Below are 19,899 nucleotides of genomic sequence, written 5' to 3'. Positions count from 1 at the left end.
GAAACTCCTGGAGGGCAAGGACAGCGATTTATTCATCGCTTATTCATCTCAGCACGGCACAGCCTGTTTCGCTGCCCAAGGCTGACTGACCGAACCCTGGAAGATGGCTGCCAGGCTCCCAGGCTGGCCGGCCCTCTCCGTGCCCTCAGCCCAGATCCTACAGGGCCTGACTTGCCCTGGGCTTTCCCAGTGCCCACGACTGGGCCCGGTAGGCAAGATTTGTGGGTTCTCAGTCTGCACAAGGGGGTGTGCAGACAAAAACACAGACCCAAATGGTTCCAAGGGAATGCGTTTCCAAACCTTCCACTTTCAGATGTTGTCCTTCCTAAATGCACCCGACAGCATCCACTTGCCCGAGCGCGCACTCCTGCGAGGAAGGCACCGTGTTTTCCCGGGCCCTCTCACGACGGCCCTCCCCTCACAAGCACAAAGGCACCCCTCTCCCATCTGGAATGCTCCTAGGCAGCACTGCCCCTGATACAGACACGCCAGGGCACCAAACAAAGGATCGATTCAAAATACTGATGTTGGTGTTGACACAGTGGCTAACTCTAAGGTCACGATAAGAAAGCCTTATGCAAGTCAGGTACTTTCCAGTTCTTTGCTTTCAACAAAAATGAAGGAGGACCTAGCGGAGGTGTCATCTGATAGATCACTGCAAACCAAGTCTGATGATAAATTGTTTCTTTGGCATTGTTACGGAAGGAATTCGACTTATTGAGTGACACCGTAACAAAACTATTATTCCCATCTGCTTATTCAAGCACACAAGGTTTTTGAGCACTTCTATCTACAGATACACGAAAAATAAGAATAAAACCGATGCAGAGCACGGCCTCACTCTGACAATAAGCAATATTCATGCAAGAACGAATTCGTTTAAAAAACCGAATCTATCGTATTTACGATAAATATTAAAAAAGTAAAATTCTTATCAACATTTATAACATCTTGTTTTGATAAACTGGACACTAATAATTATTATAACATAATTGGAGAGAACTTCCCTTTTGAACACTTAGAGCTTTGTTGCTAAAGGAAATAACACCACGCACGCGTCTTTTGACACACAGCCTTTTTGCGGCAGAGTACGAAAGGCTGATCTGACAAGAGACTCCCGGGCAGGAGATGCTTTTACATTTGGGATACGGTCTGCGGGGAAGTGGATTGAAAAGCTCCTAGTTACAGAAGCAAAAGGAGGGAAAGGAAAGATAGAACGTAAAATGTTACTGCTAAAAAGGAGCCCATTCATATGTATTTTCAGATAGATGATAACGCGTATAAATTGCGAGGGTGTTCAAGATGCCTTGGATAGATTTAAGAGAGATGGAGCAGTCTCGCTTTCAATGTCACTATTTACATGCAAGAAATTACATCCTTATCATGCCAAAGGTATATGCCAATCTAACCTTGGAAGGAAACGTACGGCTTTTAAAGCAAAACTCTTTTAGGGGCTTCACGGGAAAGAGAGACTTCTGCGTTGTTTGTTTCGCTAGCTTCATACGAGAGGCGGGAACTGCGGAGAGTGCCGGGCGTGCTTCGGCGCCTCAGCTGGAAGCGCCGGGAGGTGCTGGGCTCCGGCTTCACCTGACAGAACCAGGTAAAGACAAACGGGGAGCTCGAGCCCCTCGGTGTGCGATCCAGGAGCTCGGGCTCTCCCTGCTCCCACCCTGGACTCGGCGCCCACCACCCTCAAGTGTGTGGGTCAGGAGATGCGGTGACACGGACTGGGAGGTTTCGCCTCGGCTCACGGGGACACCGTGCCGCGTGAGCTCGAGAAGGCAGGGCGGCGGTCGTGGTGCGCACAGGTCCCTCGAACCCACGGCGACTGCCCCAGACTCGACCAGAGCCGGGTCCCTGCCGCTCCCCGAACGTGTCCCACACCCCCCGCGCCTCAGCGGGTCATCACGCGATATTCTGCCCGGGGATCCTGTGCAACGTCACTAAGGAGCTATCCTTGGGCCGGTGGCTTTGATTCGCTCACCACCGGTATGACCCTGAACGGGTTTATTTACTCGCCGTTCCGCATCTATGTTTTGTCATCCTTCTCTGTGCCCCCTGCCACGGAACTTCCCATGTCCTGCCCAGCACCAAGTCAGCACCAAGTTCTGGGCACCCAAGCCCATCGCTGCCGTTAGAGGCCCTCTCCTGGAAGTGGGGTAGTCCTGTCGGGGTCCATCTGTCAGAGTCCTTGCATAAGCGTGAGTCAGGTATTTGATAAATATTTCTTCAAAGACAATTCCTGTTACCAGTACCCGAGGCTTCGAGGGCCACAGAAGACCTAATTATTTAATTGACACTCTCATTTCTTAGACAGAGGATCGAGGACTTGCCGAAGGTGCAGCAGCTGGTCTCAAGCACAGATTCAACCAGACACAGGTTTACCAACACTTCTGTTTTCTACCGCTAAACTTTAACTGCATCACTAATACGTGGTTTTCTATAGACACATGAGGAGTTATCTGAGGAAAGTAGAAGTGAAGGGAGGGGGGAGAGAGGAAAAAAAGAGAAGAAACTGGAGTTTCTTGTTTTTCAGCAAATCGCGAACCCAACAGTAACAGGACACAATGGTGGCAAACATTCAGAGGAGACCGGAAGTTGCTTTCCCCTGGTTCATTTAGGGACAGCCCCGAGACCTGAGATGAGGCCTGAGAGTTTTCTCCCAGGCGGGCAGAGGATCCAGACTGCTCTGACTCCCGGCAGCCAGGGCTGGTGGGACCTTCTCAACACAGTCTAGGGTGGCCAACGGTGGAAAAAATTCTTGTGGCTTAATAAAGGATGAAGGAAATGTTCCTTACAATGAGGAAACGAATCACCGGCCCATCAAGTTCCTTCATGTCCTTTTTTTGGAGGGGTGGGGGGCTTTAGGCTCGTAGGCCTTTTTGGCGAAACATTATACTAAGAAGCACTGAAGAAAACGAAATGGTGGTGACATCTACAGGGAACCACACAGGCTAGACAGAACCTCCTTCTGGGTTTAACCACAGCTTCCCCCCCACCCCCGCTCTCTCCTGGCCGCAGACAACACGCACCCCAAGCCGCCTTCGGCAAACATTTTACAAGAACCAGACCCTGCTCTTCTAATGTCCCCCAATCTAAAAAGTCACGGAGAAGGTTTAGAGAATCTTTTTGTCATTTAGGAGTATTCTACTGTTGTGTCCCCCATACTGGAAAATGCACGTCCGTGCGGGTGAAACGAATAGACTTTCACGCAGCTACGTGATTTTATTTCTGTAGCCAAGTTCCCACCTGTCCTTTTAGCCAAATTCAGTTCGTTCTGAGCCCTCAGAAGTTCCCAAGTCCTGAAGGCGCTTATCTGGTCCTGACGGGGAACAGTTTACAGGCAACTGAGACATGACCCCGAAAGTCACCAGACGGGGGCTAAGTAATTCAATTGTTCCGAAAACACGTATCACTCCTAGTTAACTGACTTGAATTATCAGACACACGATCTGTCCAGACCTGGAGGCACAGTGATGTGGAATGGGGTGCCGCTGCCCTGAAGGAGGCAGCTCCCCGGCCACACGGCCCCTGCCCTACTCAGTCTCCCCGAGTGCAACTGGCTTATGTTCTCCGTAGCATCTACGTGGATCGTGTTGTTTACGTTAATTTGTTTATTTGTCCGTGTTCCCCAATAGGACACAAGCTCCTTGAGGACAGTATGTCCAATGTTATTTTTATCTCCAAGGCTTAGACGAGACCTGGTGCACCGTTAAATGCCTAACATTTGTTGAGCGACTGAGGAAACAAATAGCACAACGTATCCCGGAGCCACTGCTCCCATCTGACATCTTAAATTCTAAGTAATGTTCCAGCCACAAAATCCTGCCTCCTTCTTCAACCTCTAGATGTTGGTCCAATTCTACCCAACTTGGCATTTAGCGTGCCGTGCTGAGGAGTGGGACGCCGTAAGAGATGGGTTGCTCTCAAGAAGCACATCATGAAGCAGAGCAGTGCAGGGGGGTCTCTGTCTCCCCAGCCGTGGGACCTAAAATGACCCTCGACGCCACAAGTTTCCTTCCCACCCCTTCCCCTGTTACTCCCATCCCAATCCCTACTTCTGGCTAAGGACAGCTCACCCTAGCAACTCCCAACTGGCCCCTTATACTGTGTCCCCTGGAGGCCTATTGTCTTCTCTCTCCCTCCCTCCCTTCTTTCTGTTCTCCAAATGCCCTCACACCCACCCCCGCCCCCCCCCAACATCCTCACATCATGACCCATACGGCATCCCTCACAACCCCTCTAGTAACAGAGTCAGAGGCCTAGTTCTGTGCATTCTTTGCACTTCATCTTAGCCAAAAGGCCGAGAAGCGATGTTCTGTGCATTCTTTGATTCCAACGGTCTGACCAGCATTTTCTGACCACATCATCTACCGCCTCCAGCTGCTTTTTCTTGTCACGGTATCAACCAACCAAGCCAGTCTCCCTTGCCCATATTCAGTGATCCTACACCTAGCTGAGAGTCCCTTTCTCTATCCTACCTTTTGACAGCACTCTCAGGAACATGAAGAATCTTGCCCAGAGCCCTCCTAATATTCTGGATTTTTTGCATCACCATCCTCCATGCCCATCATTCCAACCTAGCCGCCCACTGACAGCCAACCTTCACATTTGGGCAGCCCTGAAAACCTGGACATTTTCTCTTATTTACGCTGCCACCAGGAATCCCACGAAATCTTTTTCTTGATTACGACCCACAGCCCTTCGACGCTTCTGCCACCTCTACACGGTTCCCCAAGTTGTGAATGAAGCCTGGGACCCATCATCAGTTATTTCAACAGTGTCATCAATACTATGAGACGTGCCTCAGCATCCTGACCTGGTACCAGTTTCCTCCCCTAATCCTTCACATGAGTTATGCCAAAGACAGCCTCAGTCCTATGACTGCATGTATTAAACAAAAACAAAACAAAACAAAACAAAGTAACTACTCCTCGTATCCTAGGAGTTCAATATAACGGTTAACAAATTAAACAGTATAGAGTCCAAACCTTTCTCCAGCCTTTTCTGACTTCGTTATTTTGTCCATCCCTCTGCCTATCAACATAAGAGTCCCCCAGAAAGTCCCTTTTCGGTCTGTACTGCTATCCCTGATGACTCACCAGCTCCCGGCTCTGCTGCTTAGCAGCTGAGACCCTGAGCCAGCTTCCGGTCTCCTCAACTGTGAGCTTTCCCTGTAGACCAGAAATCTCTCCTACCTTTAGACCTTCATTTCTAACAGCTGGATTGACCCGCATCTTTTTAAGTCACTGAAGATTAACACAAACACTCCCGTCTCCTCTAAAACAAGTCCCGATGTCAGATTTTGCCACTAGTACCACCAGTCTCCTCCCTCGTGCCAAAACACGAAGCCTGAATGGTGTTTCTCCACCCTTTCCTTGCTTCCCACCTCCAACCGGCTAGGCTTCTCTAGAGACACCACGTGGTACAGCAAGGGAGGAGCCGGAAAGCCGGCTCTCCAGATCACTCTGTGACACATCAGTCCAGTCGGTGCAAGCCGAGTGCTCAGAACAGCACCTGGCGCAGAGTAAAGGTCTTAGGATTGCCCTGGAAGTTCTTGGTCTTAGTTGTTCCGCTTGCTTCTCCCTCCCTCTGCCCCACAACCTCGGCTGGGTGTTAGAACCCAATGCCCTGGTCATATCCCAGATGAATTAAATCAGAATCTTGGGGTGGGACCCAAGTCTCTGTTTTGTGTGTGTGTGTGTGTGTGTGTGCATGCACTAAAGTTCCCTGTGTGATTCTAGTGTGCCCCCAAGGTTGAGAATCACTGCTATAAACTTTCAACATCTCTCACTAGGACCACAGTCCGTAGCCTGGAACATGGACGCCCGGGTCCCACCCCAGAGATTCTGGTCTAACCAGGCTGGAGTATATAGTCTTAGCACTGAGAAATGTTAAAGTCTTCCAGATGATTCTAACATGTAGCCAGGTTCCAGAACCACTAACTCCCTTCTCTACCCATTTTACCACCGTTACTGCCGGATTAAAATTCAATGGTGGCCCCAGTCCTATCACTCCCCACGTTCTGTGTAATTATTCCTTATTTTCTATTAAGTTAAACATAAACTTCTCTTTCCATAAAGAGTGGGTGGCTTTGAATCAATCAGCTGTCTTAGACACTCCTCCACCCATAGCTTCAAACTGGGCGACTGGCTATTAAGCAGCCACTCACATTCTTTTATGCCTTTGTTCTGCCATTAACCTGGATCCACCGTGCCTGGCGAAACCTTACCCATGCTTTCAGGTTCCTATCAAATAACACCTCCTCCTGAGAGCCCTTCCCGATCTCCCCGTCCGACAGTGGAAAGTGGCAAGTGCAGCCCCGCGTGTCCCGTGGGCCCCGGCACAACACCAGGAGCAGGAGGGGCACTCAGAAAGCTTCCAATTGTGTGGCTGCTGTCTCCTCTCCAGGTTGCCTGTGGCGACAACAGCCAACTCAAGTACGCGTGTACACTCAGTGCCAAAATCAGTCAGGGATGCCACTCAGCCGGCAATTATCAAGGTCAGTGGGGACTCCTGCAGAGATCTTAGTGGCTGAAGAACAAACGTAGTTTGTCTCCAGTCAGCGATAAGCTCCCTTCCTCTTGGATGGCGAACCAATACTGTTTTCTAATCTGTGTCTAAAACACAAAGCTAAACTAACGACAGCAGGAAGAGAAGGTTCTAGAGGAAGAATTACGACAGTGAGCAGTGGATAAAAAGACTCCAAATGCATCCAGCAGAACGTTGCAGAGGTCTGGAAAGGCACTGGAATTAAGTTCAATATAAAGTAGGAAAAAAAGCCCTCCCCTCCCATATAATGGTACTTAAGGCAAATCTAAAGTCGGTTATCCAGAAGCAGACAATAAGGTTTGGTTTTGAACTACACAAATCCATCACTCCTTTTGTCAAGATACTCGTTTGAAGGACAGTGCCTCCCTCACACCTGCGTATCCTCCTAGCAACGGATTTCTGTGGTGCCTGAGATTATTTCAAACCAACAGAGGATAACATGGCATGATGCTTACTGGCTCCTCTTGATGTACGAGCAAGTGAATGATCCATCCGAAAAAGTTTGCCTTTTAAAAGCAAGATAATCTAAGTGGATCCTTTGAATGTTTGGCAGGGGTTTTAGAGAGAGTGCTCACGGGAGAGGGAGAGGGAGAGGGAGAGGGAGAGGGAGAGGGAGAGGGAGAGGGAGAGAGGAAGAGGGAGAGGGAGAGGGAGAGGGAGGGAGGGAGGGAGGGAGGGAGGGGGAGAGAGAGGGAGAGAGAGGGAGAGAGAGGGAGAGAGAGAGAGAGAGAGAGAGAGAGAGCGAGCGCGCACGAGCGAGCCTGGCTGGGGGGCAGGGGGAGAATGTGAGCAGATTATGAAGTCAGAGAGTTCTAAAGAGGGAGACACACTACCAGGGTCAGGCTGTTCCGGGGTCAAAAAACTGGAAAGCTGACAAAGAACTTGGGCTGTCTCAAAGGACAACCAGAAACTAATTTTCAAACTTTTGTTTCTGCTAAAGGATTGGAGCATTTCATTTTCGTGGACTGGGCAGAGAGGGAGGATCCAAATATTCAGAGTCCATCCCAACTTTAAGCTACTTTGAGAGTCTGGAACAGCTTTGGCTGACGAAATCAAGGGTCCCAAGTGGCGTTCCGCCGGGAACACAGGGATAGGAACCACAGACCGGGGCCCAGTGCCTTCCACAAGCAAAGCTATTTTATTTTTAGATGAATGTTAGATGGGTTTTGAGTGCAGGTCAACCGCTCCCCACATCTATGCTTAATAACACCTTGTTAAATCCATTTTCTAAAACCCTTCTTTCAAAAATGGACAACCAAGCCTGCTTAGCTAGCTACGTTATCCTAACTAATTAGAGGCCCTAGATGGAAAAAGAAAATGATTAATTTAGGCTGAAAGTGCCTGTTTGGAAAGTGGCTTATTTGCAAGTGGGTAACGCCTGCATAGGCTTCAGGAACAGTGGCTCCCAGGCAAGATGGGGGCTCGTGAGAGGAGAAAAGGGACCGAAGTGACACAGAGCAGAGCCACTGGTGACAGATCACCCTTCCCTCTGGCTCTGGGAGAGCCTGTAACACTTGTTAACGTGCATCTCTGGGGTCCAGAGGTTTTGTTGTATTATCGCTGATGGGGAAGATGAGAAAAATAAATTTACAATCAAAACTGACAAACCAGTTGCAAGGAAGCCAAGAACTCTTAGTGAGCGCTAGGACACAGGAGTCTGTGGGCATACGTGCTTTCAGATTTCTTAAACAGAGATGATTCTGTTAGCTGGAGATAAGCTATCCGTCCAGTTTTGCACCTGGGAAGTGAAAGGGAGGCGTGGCCGGCAGGAGGAAATTGGTATCAGGTCCAGATTTCCGGTCAAACACACCTGCCGGCCGTTGCAAAGTGTGCCCTTTCGCCCTTCCTTTCCCTCCCCTGTCATTTCTTACAGAGCAAACTAAAGCTCAAGGAGGGGACCTGACTTCCTCGACATCTCAAAGGTGGCTGGCGGCCTGAGGACTGTCGTCCAGCCTTGCGTTCTCTCTGAACGCGTCCCACCCCAATGAGCCTTCCAGAGAGGAGAGGGAAGGGTGTGATTTAAGCTCTTCCCTTCCTCCAGAGCTCAAGTGCGCTGCATTTCAGCCACATACTTCGTGCCCTCGGGTGGCAGAGTCGCGCAGGACGCCGGACAGCGACGGCAAAGCTGCAGGTGTTCAGTGTGGCACAGGCACTTCCCCCGTTTCCAGGACAGAGACCTTCCCAGTGTTCTCTGGGTCATAATCTCTGAACGTTTGACAAAAGGATCCAGACTGACAGAGGAGACGCTTAAAAGACAAACAAACAAACAAACAAAGCAGGTTCCAGACGCACACTTTAGCTCTGAAGCCCGGTGTGGGCACACTCCTCAGCCCTCGGGCCGCACGGAGGCCTCCAGCCATTCTGCTCTGTTCTCTCAGTTCGGTTGTCGTTTTCCTTACAACTTTGCTTTGCTCTTTCCTTAATCCCCTGGTATATTTATTTGACAGTTCTTCTGTTTCCTCTTGCTGGGATCAACGACAGGGGATGGAGCCCTTTAAAAGGGAAGAAAATACTCTAGAAGTGACCAAACAGGGAGGCACACGAGAGGTTCGGGGGAAACCTGAGAGGCGGGGCGTAGTTTACCCACGTACCACGGTCTCTAAGAAGACCGCCCCGAACCACCAGCCGGCCGGAAGAAAGAGATGTGCAAACAGGTCACTCCGCTCTCCAATGCGTGACAGGTGGTGAGGGAAGACGGGTTAGTCCGAGGGGCCGGAGCCACACCCACACCGGGCCGTCTCCTGAGGCTCTGGCCTCCTCTCCCCACCATCGCTCGCTCTCCCACGGCCAACAGGGCAACCACACATCAAGTATGAAGCGACGCTGGCAAGACGGAGCTCTCCCCGCTGGAGTCCAGGGAATGAAACCTCACACACCCGGACGGGGTTGGTTGCTTCTTCCAAGGGAAGCCACCGAGAAGGAAAGAACGGGCCACGTCCCGTCGGCTCTGCTGGAGCTAAAGCGCGCACGGGCCGTGGGCTCGGAGGAGAAGCCCCCGAGGCGGCAGCGGGGAGCTCAGCCAAAGGGGCCGCGAGGCCCTGGGGGGCGACCACCTCCACTCAGGTTCTCTTCCATCCGACCCAGTCCACACAGTAGCTTCGGATCGTCCGCCACATCCCAGGCCCTGGGCTCTGTGCTGGGGATACAAGGAGAATTCAACCAGAGGCCCTGACCTCGAGACTTCCTAGCCCCTCGTGGAAGTCCCCACACACACTTGCCGTCACAACCCAGCGCGGCGGACCTCCCCTCTCCCCAGCTCTTCGGCGCGCGGCTAACACACTGCGTGTGTTACCGGGTGATCTTGTTTTAACCCGTCTCCCCCACTGGAACGTCAGCTCCGGGAGGGCAGGGATTTCTGCCTGTTTCGTTCCGGGCCGCAGCACCGGCACCCAGAAGGGCGCCTGGCAGAACGCCGTCCCGGTGCTCCGCCAACACCTGCGGAACGAACGGACGGGTGAACTTCCAACAGCAATCGACAATCAGAACTGAGTAAGTAACCCGGTGAGCGACACGAAGGGTCATCCCACATTCACGTTCACGTTCACACAGGATCGACGGTAACGGAGAACGAGCGGGCTTGCCACCTGCAAGCCCCAACACCAGGCGCAAGAAATACAGAGCCAGCCAGCCAGCCAGCCAGCCGTGGGCCCGAGTGCTAAGCCGGTAAGGCCAACTGGGGGAAGTTCTCCTTTATGACCACCAAACACACTCTTGCTTCCCAACACCTCGGCACTTTGCTTTACGAATGTGGAAAATGCACTGGAATTCACCCGTATGAAGTACTCTGGAAACACGTCTTAAAGCAAATTCTGAAATATCAGTGGAAAGTGTCATTTGACAGCATGCGGGGTGGGGGCGGAGGAAAGAACAACAACAAAACGCTACTAGGAAATGTAAAAAAAAGTGCGCTGGCAACTCCAGTGAAGGGAGCGATTAGGGGGCTACCGAGGCCATTGTGACTTCTACCTAAGAGAGAATTTAGATTTAAGACACAAGAATGCCAGAGAAGAGGAGACAGTTTAAAAGAGTTACTTCCTCTCATCGGGGGGTTCCTTTTTTTTAACCTCCTGTTTCCTTCCCCCCACACTGAACTCCAGTTACCAGACTAACACAGTATGTTTCACCTGTGAAAACGTACGGCTCCAATGTCACCATACATAGAATGTTCCATGCATACACATTAAAATTGGCTCCAGCTCTGTTGCTAAGAAACTGCAGAAGGAAAGGGTTTTCCATCCTCTTCATTTATAAAATAACCACTTTGTCTACAGGAGAACAAATGCAATCTCTCAAGTCCCCTTGTGTCTTGTTCTCATTTTTTAAACGAACAGAGAAAGATGACGGAGAGTGGCTGAAAGTGTATGCTGTCGCCATTTTTTTTACATGCCCTTGGAAATGAGATGGAAAACAAGGTTTCAATAACCCACTGCTGTAGTATTTATTAATCTTTCAAGCTGAAGATTCCCCCCAATACTCCCCCACTTCAAGCAAAAATGAAAAATGTCCCGGGAAAATTGCTCTTTGATTTTAAAAGATTATCCTAAGCAGCAAGGAATAATTTGGGGTGTGCCTGCATGCAGTGTGGGGTTACTTCCCAGGTCTCTGTGCTGTTCCTCATTGCCCTAAGGCCTGAACTTGTACACGCACCAACATGCACACACACATTTAAATTAAATTGGTGCTGCCTCTTGGAGCCCAAGAACAGCACAACTTACTGTTGGTTTTAAACAAAATTACCTAGTATCAGGGCTAGGGGGTAAGGAACTTTAGAAACATACTGGTTAAAGAAAATGAGAAAAAGAACGGCCTTGTTTAGAAAAACAGGCATACTACCTTCTCTGACCACAGTTTAAAGAGGAAGCCTAGAAAGCAATAAAGCCACGTATGTGAAATGCAAGGTCATGGCTGAATTTGTAGATTTAACCCAGAGGCAACTTCTATTGACATGAAACACTGTAATAAATTTTTGAAATATCTCTCTCCTTCTAATGTTCAGCCTATCTCATTTACTAAAGGATTTTAAAATACGTTTCTCTTTACAGGTTGTTATGCAGTAGAGCCTTCCTGCAAACTAACTGACAAAATTGATTGCCTTATACCAACTCTTCCACACATATAATTGATTTTTAATTCACCGTCTCATTTTCGAATGGACTTGGCAGTAATATACTCCACTCTATTCACACTATTGACTTGTTTAAAAAAGGGTTTGATTCAAAGGCTGATGGGCGTCAATCATAGGAAAAATAGTTCAATCTCATTAATACTTGAAGCATTGTGCAAATTTTACTTGTATCTCTATTTTCCTCTTTTATTGACTTGTTTATTTTTTAAAGATTTTATTTTTTGAAGTCATCTCTATGTAGACCCAATGTGGGGCTCCCACCTACAAACCCAAGATCAAGAGGTGTATGCTCTACTGACTGAGCCAGCCAGGCACCCTTATAGTTTTCTTTTTTAACACCAAGGACGGATTTTTGCTATGGACCATAGGAACACATAACACGAGTAATAATATATAAATATGTATATATGTATATACATATATACATATATGTATATAACTTATGTGTAAATAATATGCCAAAATGTCTACTTATCTTTTCTACCCTCCTATCTCAGAATTAAGTTGTTCGTAAGAGGCAGTACCAATTAATTTAAAATTAGAGGAAGGGTAATTAGTTGAGAGAAACAGCTACTTCAATTTAAAATTTACTAACTACCTATTCTGTGTTGCAGAGGTATAGAAAGGTACCTCTGGTTCAAGTTCTGGGTATATCGTAAACATTCTCAGATTAAGATTTCTTATGAAAGTGAGAATTCCAATAAAATGATTCAACTTACGAAAGTTTACAAACACATACACCAATGTACATACAGGAACAAAGACACAAAGAGGGCAGGAAACCTAGAAACTGGGATGGTAGTGAGGTTTCAACTCCCCTGTAATGATTTTGTAATGATATCCTCACAACAGAGATGATTCACATAAAATTTACAAGAGAAAAAAAAATGAATGGGTTCATATTAGATGACCGACAGGACCCTCCTATCACCAACATTTCTGAATGACTATATAAAATGCCCCACAACTCTAGAAACCTGGTCGTTTCTAAAAATCGATACCATACAATTAAGGCTTCCCTTATATTGAAAATACACAACTTAAAACTAAACGCTGAGATTATGGACATCTGAAAACCCACACGATGGTAACTGCAGGCTGAGGAGGGCTGGTTCTCTTCCCCTGTCATCATCCCCATCTCTGCTTTCACCTCCAAAACCTCCTGCTGCCAGACAGGACCTTAACTCTGGTTTTGCTGTGGATTCCATTTTCTACAGCTGCCACACAAACAGCAAATAAAATTCATTGTATTTTTGCCCCACTAAGCAGCTCTGTCTTCTGGCACATCCAGATGCCTGGCTTGAAAAGAGTGAACAAGGAAAACAATGTTTTCTTGAGCAGACATTCCAAAAAGGGCCTAACAGAGGCGTCTGAAGACGCTGCTGGGAGAGACACCCCTCAAACAGCTGTGTGTGTCCTGTGGCAATCATTCCTTGACCAGCCACACGGGTTCATCGGTTTACAAATATTCAGACAATTAGTTTGGCATGTCATGTCAATTTTGAAAGAAGGATTTTCGTTTGTGTTTATGATAACACTGAGCTTTATGCTGAAGGACAGCTTAGACGTTTTAAAATTTATGAATTGGTAAATCCATGCACACGACCAGTTACAGTTTCTCACCGCACCAGGGATGAACTATCTTTGGATAAAAATGTTAGAGATCATTTGTATCTAGGCTGTTCACTCAATGTAGGACATCAACGCTGATACCCAATATTGAAAGGGAAGCATATTTCCAGATAAAAGTTACAGTTACCCATGACCAAGTGGAATCCCCTGCGGGAACACCAGAAGCAACAAAGCCTTCACCTCAGGCGACACCTGGAGTTTTGCTGAAAGCCACCTGGACATGAAAAGAACGTCCCAAACAAACCCGGCCAAGTGGATGGGAAGCAAAGGGTGAAGCGTGCAGCTCAGTGCAGCACCCAACCTTACAACCTTGCAAGTCAGGCCACACTCCACAAGGAAAATGCAGGCCCTGAATTTTAAAAAGAATTCAATTAGCATCCCCAGCATTTCCATAATCAACAGCTGAATGCTAATTAAGAGCACAGCAGCCAGCAGCAATGGAATCCCAGCGCAATAAGCAACAGCAAGCACAGCAAATGCTACCTTCAGCTCACGTGCATAAATAAGCAGAATTAATAACTACCCGAGCATGGAAGGGTGACTTAATCTGTTTCGATTAGGTGCAGTTCAGCCTGGGGCCTTTGTGGTATATTTAAATGTGTTCATCATGTTTAATTAAAAACCTAATAATCTAGAGTTTCTTTTACTTTTTCTTTTCTTTTTTTAACAAGTTCTGATCAGTATTTTTCTCCTCTTTCTCTTCCTAAGTCCTACTCATTTAAATGGCTCCCTGATACGGAACAATATTTTTAGCATAACGTAAGTGAAACTGGTTAACCGTCAGTACAACTCCCAAACGCAGTAGCCAGCCATGCACTTTGGTTCCATCCAACTGACCTAGCATTTCTTTGAAACTGCCTCTCTGATCTGACCCAGTTTATTTAGCCTGAGAGACTGCCTTGAGCTAGCTACCAAGGAGTTTCTCACTCATTCCACTAAAGCAGAGCTCAACTGTCACTTTCTGGCCTAGAATTTGACAGAAATTGGCCCAAATCTGGTATCCATTCCCCAAGATTTAAAGTATTTCAGCCCCCAAAGAAACTTCAGTAAGAAATACCATATCTACAGGGGCACGCGCCTAGGTGGCTCAGTTGGTTAAGCGTCCAATTTTGACTCGGGTCATGATCTCACAGCTCCTAGGTTTGAGCCCCATGTCAGGCTCTGTGCTGACAGCTCGGAGCCTGGAGCCTGCTTCAGATTCTGTGTCTCCCTCTCTCTCTGCCCCTCCCCTGCTCATGCTCTGTCACTCAAAAATAAATAAACATTTAAAAAAATAGTAACATATAAAAAAGAAACACCATTATCAATAGATACACAAGCGGTCAAAGGAATCACGGAGAGAAAATGTAAAATGAAAAGCCTCTCACTGTGTAATTTTGAGGCCTAAAATCTCAACAATTAGTTAATATCTGAAAGACCTAGGACGAAGAAATTGGGTGGTGTTATCACAAAGAATATAGGAAATTTTTTCCAAAGGTAAAATTTTAAGGTCAGCTTTGAGCGCATGTAAAAGTTTTTCTCTGATGCATAATTATTAACTATTACAAGTTTTAAAATGTTGGAGTGAAGGCAATCTTTTTTTTTTTAATATTTATTTTGAGAGAGAGAGAGACAGAGTGCAAGTGGGAGAGAGGCAGAGAGAGAGGGAGACACAGAATCCAAAGCAGGCTCCAGGCTCCGAGCTGTCAGCACAGAGCTCAACGCAGGGCTCGAACTTTCGAACCTCAAGATCATGACCTGAGCTGAAGCCCCAGGACGATCTTAATTAAAGAACCTTGGGTGCCTGGGTGGCTCAGTGGGTTCAGTGTCTGACTTTGGCTCAGGTCACGATCTTGTAGTTCGTGGGATTGAGCCTCATGTCGCTCTCAGCTGTCAGGACAGAGCCTGCTTCAGATTCTTTGTCCACCCCTGCCCCCCACCTCTGTCCCTCCCCGGAAGATGTGCGCTCTCTCTCAAAAATAAACATTAAAAAAAAATTTTTTTTTAATCTTTATTCACTTTTGAGAGACAGAGCATGAGTGGAGGAAGGGCACAGAGAGAGGGGAGACACAGAATCCCAAGCAGGCTCCAGGCTCTGAGCTGTCAGCACAGAGCCCGATGTGGGGCTCGAACCCACGAACCGTGAGATCATGACCTGAGCCGAAGTCAGACGCTTACTGACTGAGCCACCCAGGTGGTGCCCCCAAAATAAACATTTTTTAAAAATTAAAAAAAAAATCTTTACAAACAATAATCTTGAATAAAGAGTTGTTAATATTCTTCAAGCCCCTCTTAGAGACATTAGTCTCTACCAGACCCCATCAGTTAAGTCCCTGCTCTTAAGTTTATGAACTAAGAGGGCAATCAACTCAGAAGTAAAGCCTGTGAGGAGGAGCGGAGGAAGGGGCAGGAAAAAGCCAGGGGCAGGCTGCTAACAAACGCTGCAAACTGGGGAAACAACTCAGAAGAGGGCGCGATCAGAGCGGGCTGGGCCCGGGAACTGCCCTGAACCTCAAAGAGCGGTGAAAAGCAGCGAGGGCGTGCACTGGCGAGATGGGGAGAGATTTGTCTGATCAGGGAGCAGCGCACCCGCAGGAGCCAGGACGCGCAGGGGCCGCGTGTTCCCAGCCCGGCCAGGGGTTCGCACTGTCAGGTGCTCATTCCACCAACCCTTGCACACAGGAGTGTCCGGTTCATATAAATGCAAAGGAAAACAACTTCATCGACGCTGCTGCAGTTAGATCAAATGGATATACTGGAGGCAGTGATGCTTAAAAATAAGTAAAATGTCAGGGCGCCTGGGTGGCTCAGTCAGATGAGCGTCTGGCTCTGGATTTCGGCTCAGGTCATGATCTCACTGTTTGTGGGTTTGAGCCCCGCGTTGGGGCTCTGTGATGACAGTGTGGAGCCTGCTTGGGATTCTCTCTCCCCATCTCTCTCTGCCCCTTCCCCTCCAAAATAAATAAACTAAAAAATAACTAAGACGTCCAGGTACACAGAAAACGTGGGAGGGGAAAAAGAAGAGAGGTAGGCCCACATACTTACTTTAGTTGGGACACGCTTTGCTTACTCCTGTTGAGTGCTGGGGTGGGAAACGAGGGGACTTCCAGGGAAGAGGCCGCACACACAGAGGGTGATGCTCTCGCAGCCAAAACCAGGCCAAGGCAGGACCTCACTAGTGACGGTGCCTCGCTGCCACATCGAGCTGGTCCAAGATTTGAGAGGCTCCCTTCAGCCTATCAATTATTCAATCCCTCTTTCCCATTCACTTTTGAGGTTTTAGAAAATGAAGCTTAACTTCCTATAAATAAGGGGACGGCCATTTGATCTCTGAGTTCTGCAAGGGCTGGAGGCCCGCCAACATATTTCTCAAAACCTACACCGAAACAAGAAGCAGACACGACAGAAATGAGCCCAATGACAAGGGCTTATGCAGTTACGGACCATTATCATGTCCGCCTAGAGTCGTGCTTCACTTTTTAAAATAAAGCCGAGCGTTTTCTGATGTGTAAGACTCCCCTTTCCCTCCCACCGGCTGCCGACAGCAGGGACACGGTTCACATTGTGCCCAAGAGAAGCGAGTGCAGCAGGAAAAGGAAAGCAGCTTTCTTTTAAGTGGGAGTCTTTAAATTCCAGGGCGAATGAGAGGTCTGGGAGACAGGAAGGGTGAGTGCCTGGCCGCCCGGCCGCTGAGGAGCCCCGGGGCGTCAGCGCTAAGGAAGGAACAAGAAGGGCATCGGGGCACGTGGGCGCTGATGGGGTCTCCGGGTTGGTGGCATTTCACACATTCCTTCCATCCTTTCACCTCCCCACATCTTTCTGGCACCAAGACTTCCCGAGGAACTTTAAAATTTCATCAGTCACAAGTCGGATCTCCTTGTCACAGAAACGGGTCCACAGTGAAAACCACATCCACGGGACTTTACAAAACAAACGAATGTGACGTGTGTACTCTGCCAGTGTCTGAACAGGAACAGATGTTTAAGATGGCCCCAACTCTTTACTGATCGTGTAAAGGTTTTAAACTTTTAATTTCTAAACAGCAGCACCCACCTCATCATGCGTCTGATAAGCTGCAAGTGTTAACGGGCTATGAAAAAGCTCTCTCCGACCAAGCCTTCAGGGGCCGCTTCAGTCCACCCCTGCTACCTCCTCGTCTCCTACTTTGCCCCCGACTGCCCAACCCCCACGTGGCCTTTCCTCGAACAATCGCCTTGGCTCTTGCTCCAACGTGCACCCAGGGTCTCGCCATTTCCCACCGGCACTGCCACCATGCTGTCCGCTCACCGGTCTCAGGCCCGGATGCTCGCAACTGCCCCGGAAGCCCACCTGCGACTCAGTGGCCAGAGGGCGCCCGCCAGCAGATGATGGTACCCTCTGCTCAGAATCTGCCCACGCAGAGCGAAGAGCGAGGCACCGACCGTGGGTCCGCAGGCCGCGCCCGATCCCCGCACTATCCCTTCCCCGCAGACACGTGCCTGCCTCCGTCCTGAACGCACCCGGGGCCCGGAGTTCTCTCTCCCGGCCACGCTTTCACCGTAGGGCCCCGATCTAAAAGGCTCACCTCTGCTCAAATGGTTCTTACCAGGCCTTTCCTCAGCCCCTTCTGCCACACAGCCCCTCACCCGGCTTACTCCCCATCCTCCTTGCCTACTCCGTCTTCCCCAGCGTGTGTGTGTACCGCCACTTAACAAATATTGATTTACAGACGGTCTCTCCTCTGAAAACAAACACAAGCCTCGTGAGGAGGGACCTTTGCTCTTGATACGGCTCCTAGCACAGCACCCGGCACACAACAAGTACTCGATAAATATTGCCGAAATAAACAAAAGAGCAAGATCAGGAAAGCACCAAGAGCTTCTAAGCACGCTTTCTTAGCAGATTCAGGACACAGGCGAGGAACTTAAAATCGACAGGTCTACCAGTGACAGCCGCCATCTTCGTTTCTTTCAACCTAAAGGGCAAACGTCAAGCCGTAACACGCAAACACGAGACCGTATCTGCAAGAGCACAAGCAGTCTGTACGTCTCTGACAGCAACGCCTTTCAGAAGTCACAAGATGGGGATGTAGCTCCATGGGAACTCAGTCGGCTGGGACAGGAATCCGTGGGTTTTCAATCTGTGCTTGTGGGCACCTATCTTATCTCCCTACCTTCTTTGCTGAGCCACGATGACAGGACGAATATGTAAGATCCACTATATTTATATAATCGGGTCTATGCTACCTGCTTTTGAGTAACGTCCTTCAGCAGGTTAGGGATCCCGCTGGCCCTCCAAATAAAAACAAGGCAACAGCCCCGCTCTAGGTTACGCAGCAAATGGTTTTAACGCTTATGTCTTAAGGGGCATGTGGGCGGCTCAGTCGGTCGAGTGTCCGACTCGGCTCAGGTCGTGATCTCACGGTTCATTGAGTTCGAGCCCCGAGTCAGGCTCTGTGCCGACAGCGCCGAGCCGGCTTCAGATCCTCTGTCCTCCTTTCTCTGCCCCTCCCCTGCTCACGCTTTCTCTCTCAAAAATAAAAAATAAGCATTAAAAAATGCTTATGTCTTAAAATAGGCATCAAACGCTGACTTGCTGAAACCAGCCAACCAACCCTACAGATTCTTCTGTCTTTCCATGAAACCGGAGAACATCCTTCCCACTGAGCTTCCTAAAAAGCAAGTCTTTCTGTGCAACTTTGAGGTTTAAAGTCTCCTTCCTTTGACTGCTGGGTACCATGGACAGTCCCCGGAGGAGCAGGGAGGTCACGCACGGAGAAGCAGACACCCCGGTGACCCAGACCGCAGGGCCAGTCCCGTCCGAGCTCACCACTTCGTCCTCGGTCCAGCACTTCTCGATCAGCTTGGGCACGGGCTTCTTGACCAGGCGCTGCAGGGCTTTGCCAGCGTCATAACCACTTTCATGGAGCTAAAGCAACAACAACAACAACAGTTTTAGTCAGATAAGTGTGCCAAGTAGCAGATCTGGAAGCAAATCAATGAAAGAGAAGCCCTGCGTTTGTCCTGACAGAAGAATCACGGAACGGGCATGCTCGTCAGCAGAATTCACATCCCCCCACCCCAGGTCCAGCAGTTCGGGGAAAGGGAGGCAGGCAAGGCAGAGAACATTTTGGCAAGAACAGAACAACGCTAAGAACAGTAACATTTACTGAACATCTGACCTGGCACAGAGGTAAACACATTCCTCGTGCTCATTATTTTTTTTTAATCCTGTATTTTTTTAATTCTCTCATTTAAGCTTATGGGGCAGGAAGTATAGTCACCTCATTTTATGGATAAGGAAACTGAGGCATAGAAAGGTCAAGTGTAAAGGTGCTCACCACACTAAACCAGTAGGCGGTAAAGCCAAGACTCCGACCAGGCAACATGATTCCCACTCACCCTCGTCCCCTTCTCCCCAGAGCAGTTCAAAGACCTACTGCATTATGTTATCTCCTGGTAGCATTTCTGAAGTCTTGCTACTGTAGTCATTTCATTAAAAAAATCTGAAGTACCTAAACTATACGAGCTTTGTAATGAAACTCTGTAACAGTATACTAACTGCTCAGCACACACGAATGAAGATACTGGTTTACCTACACATTCCTCTTAGGACCAGACTTCTCTCTCATC

General features: G+C 48.6%; 1 protein-coding gene across 1 annotated transcript in view; it reads right to left on the bottom strand.

The window, feature by feature from the left end:
• The window catches only part of RERE (arginine-glutamic acid dipeptide repeats), a 422,698-nt gene that overhangs the window by 72,746 nt on the left and 330,053 nt on the right, over nt 1-19,899 (bottom strand). The window contains 1 exon segment of the mRNA XM_053899022.1: nt 19,097-19,195. Coding sequence (XP_053754997.1) covers nt 19,097-19,195 — 99 coding nt within the window.

Source organism: Panthera pardus, unplaced genomic scaffold, assembly GCF_024362965.1.
Source record: "Panthera pardus isolate Hobbes unplaced genomic scaffold, ASM2436296v1 HiC_scaffold_11, whole genome shotgun sequence".
Lineage (NCBI taxonomy): Eukaryota > Metazoa > Chordata > Mammalia > Carnivora > Felidae > Panthera > Panthera pardus.
This window is presented reverse-complemented; position numbering and strand designations above follow the sequence as displayed.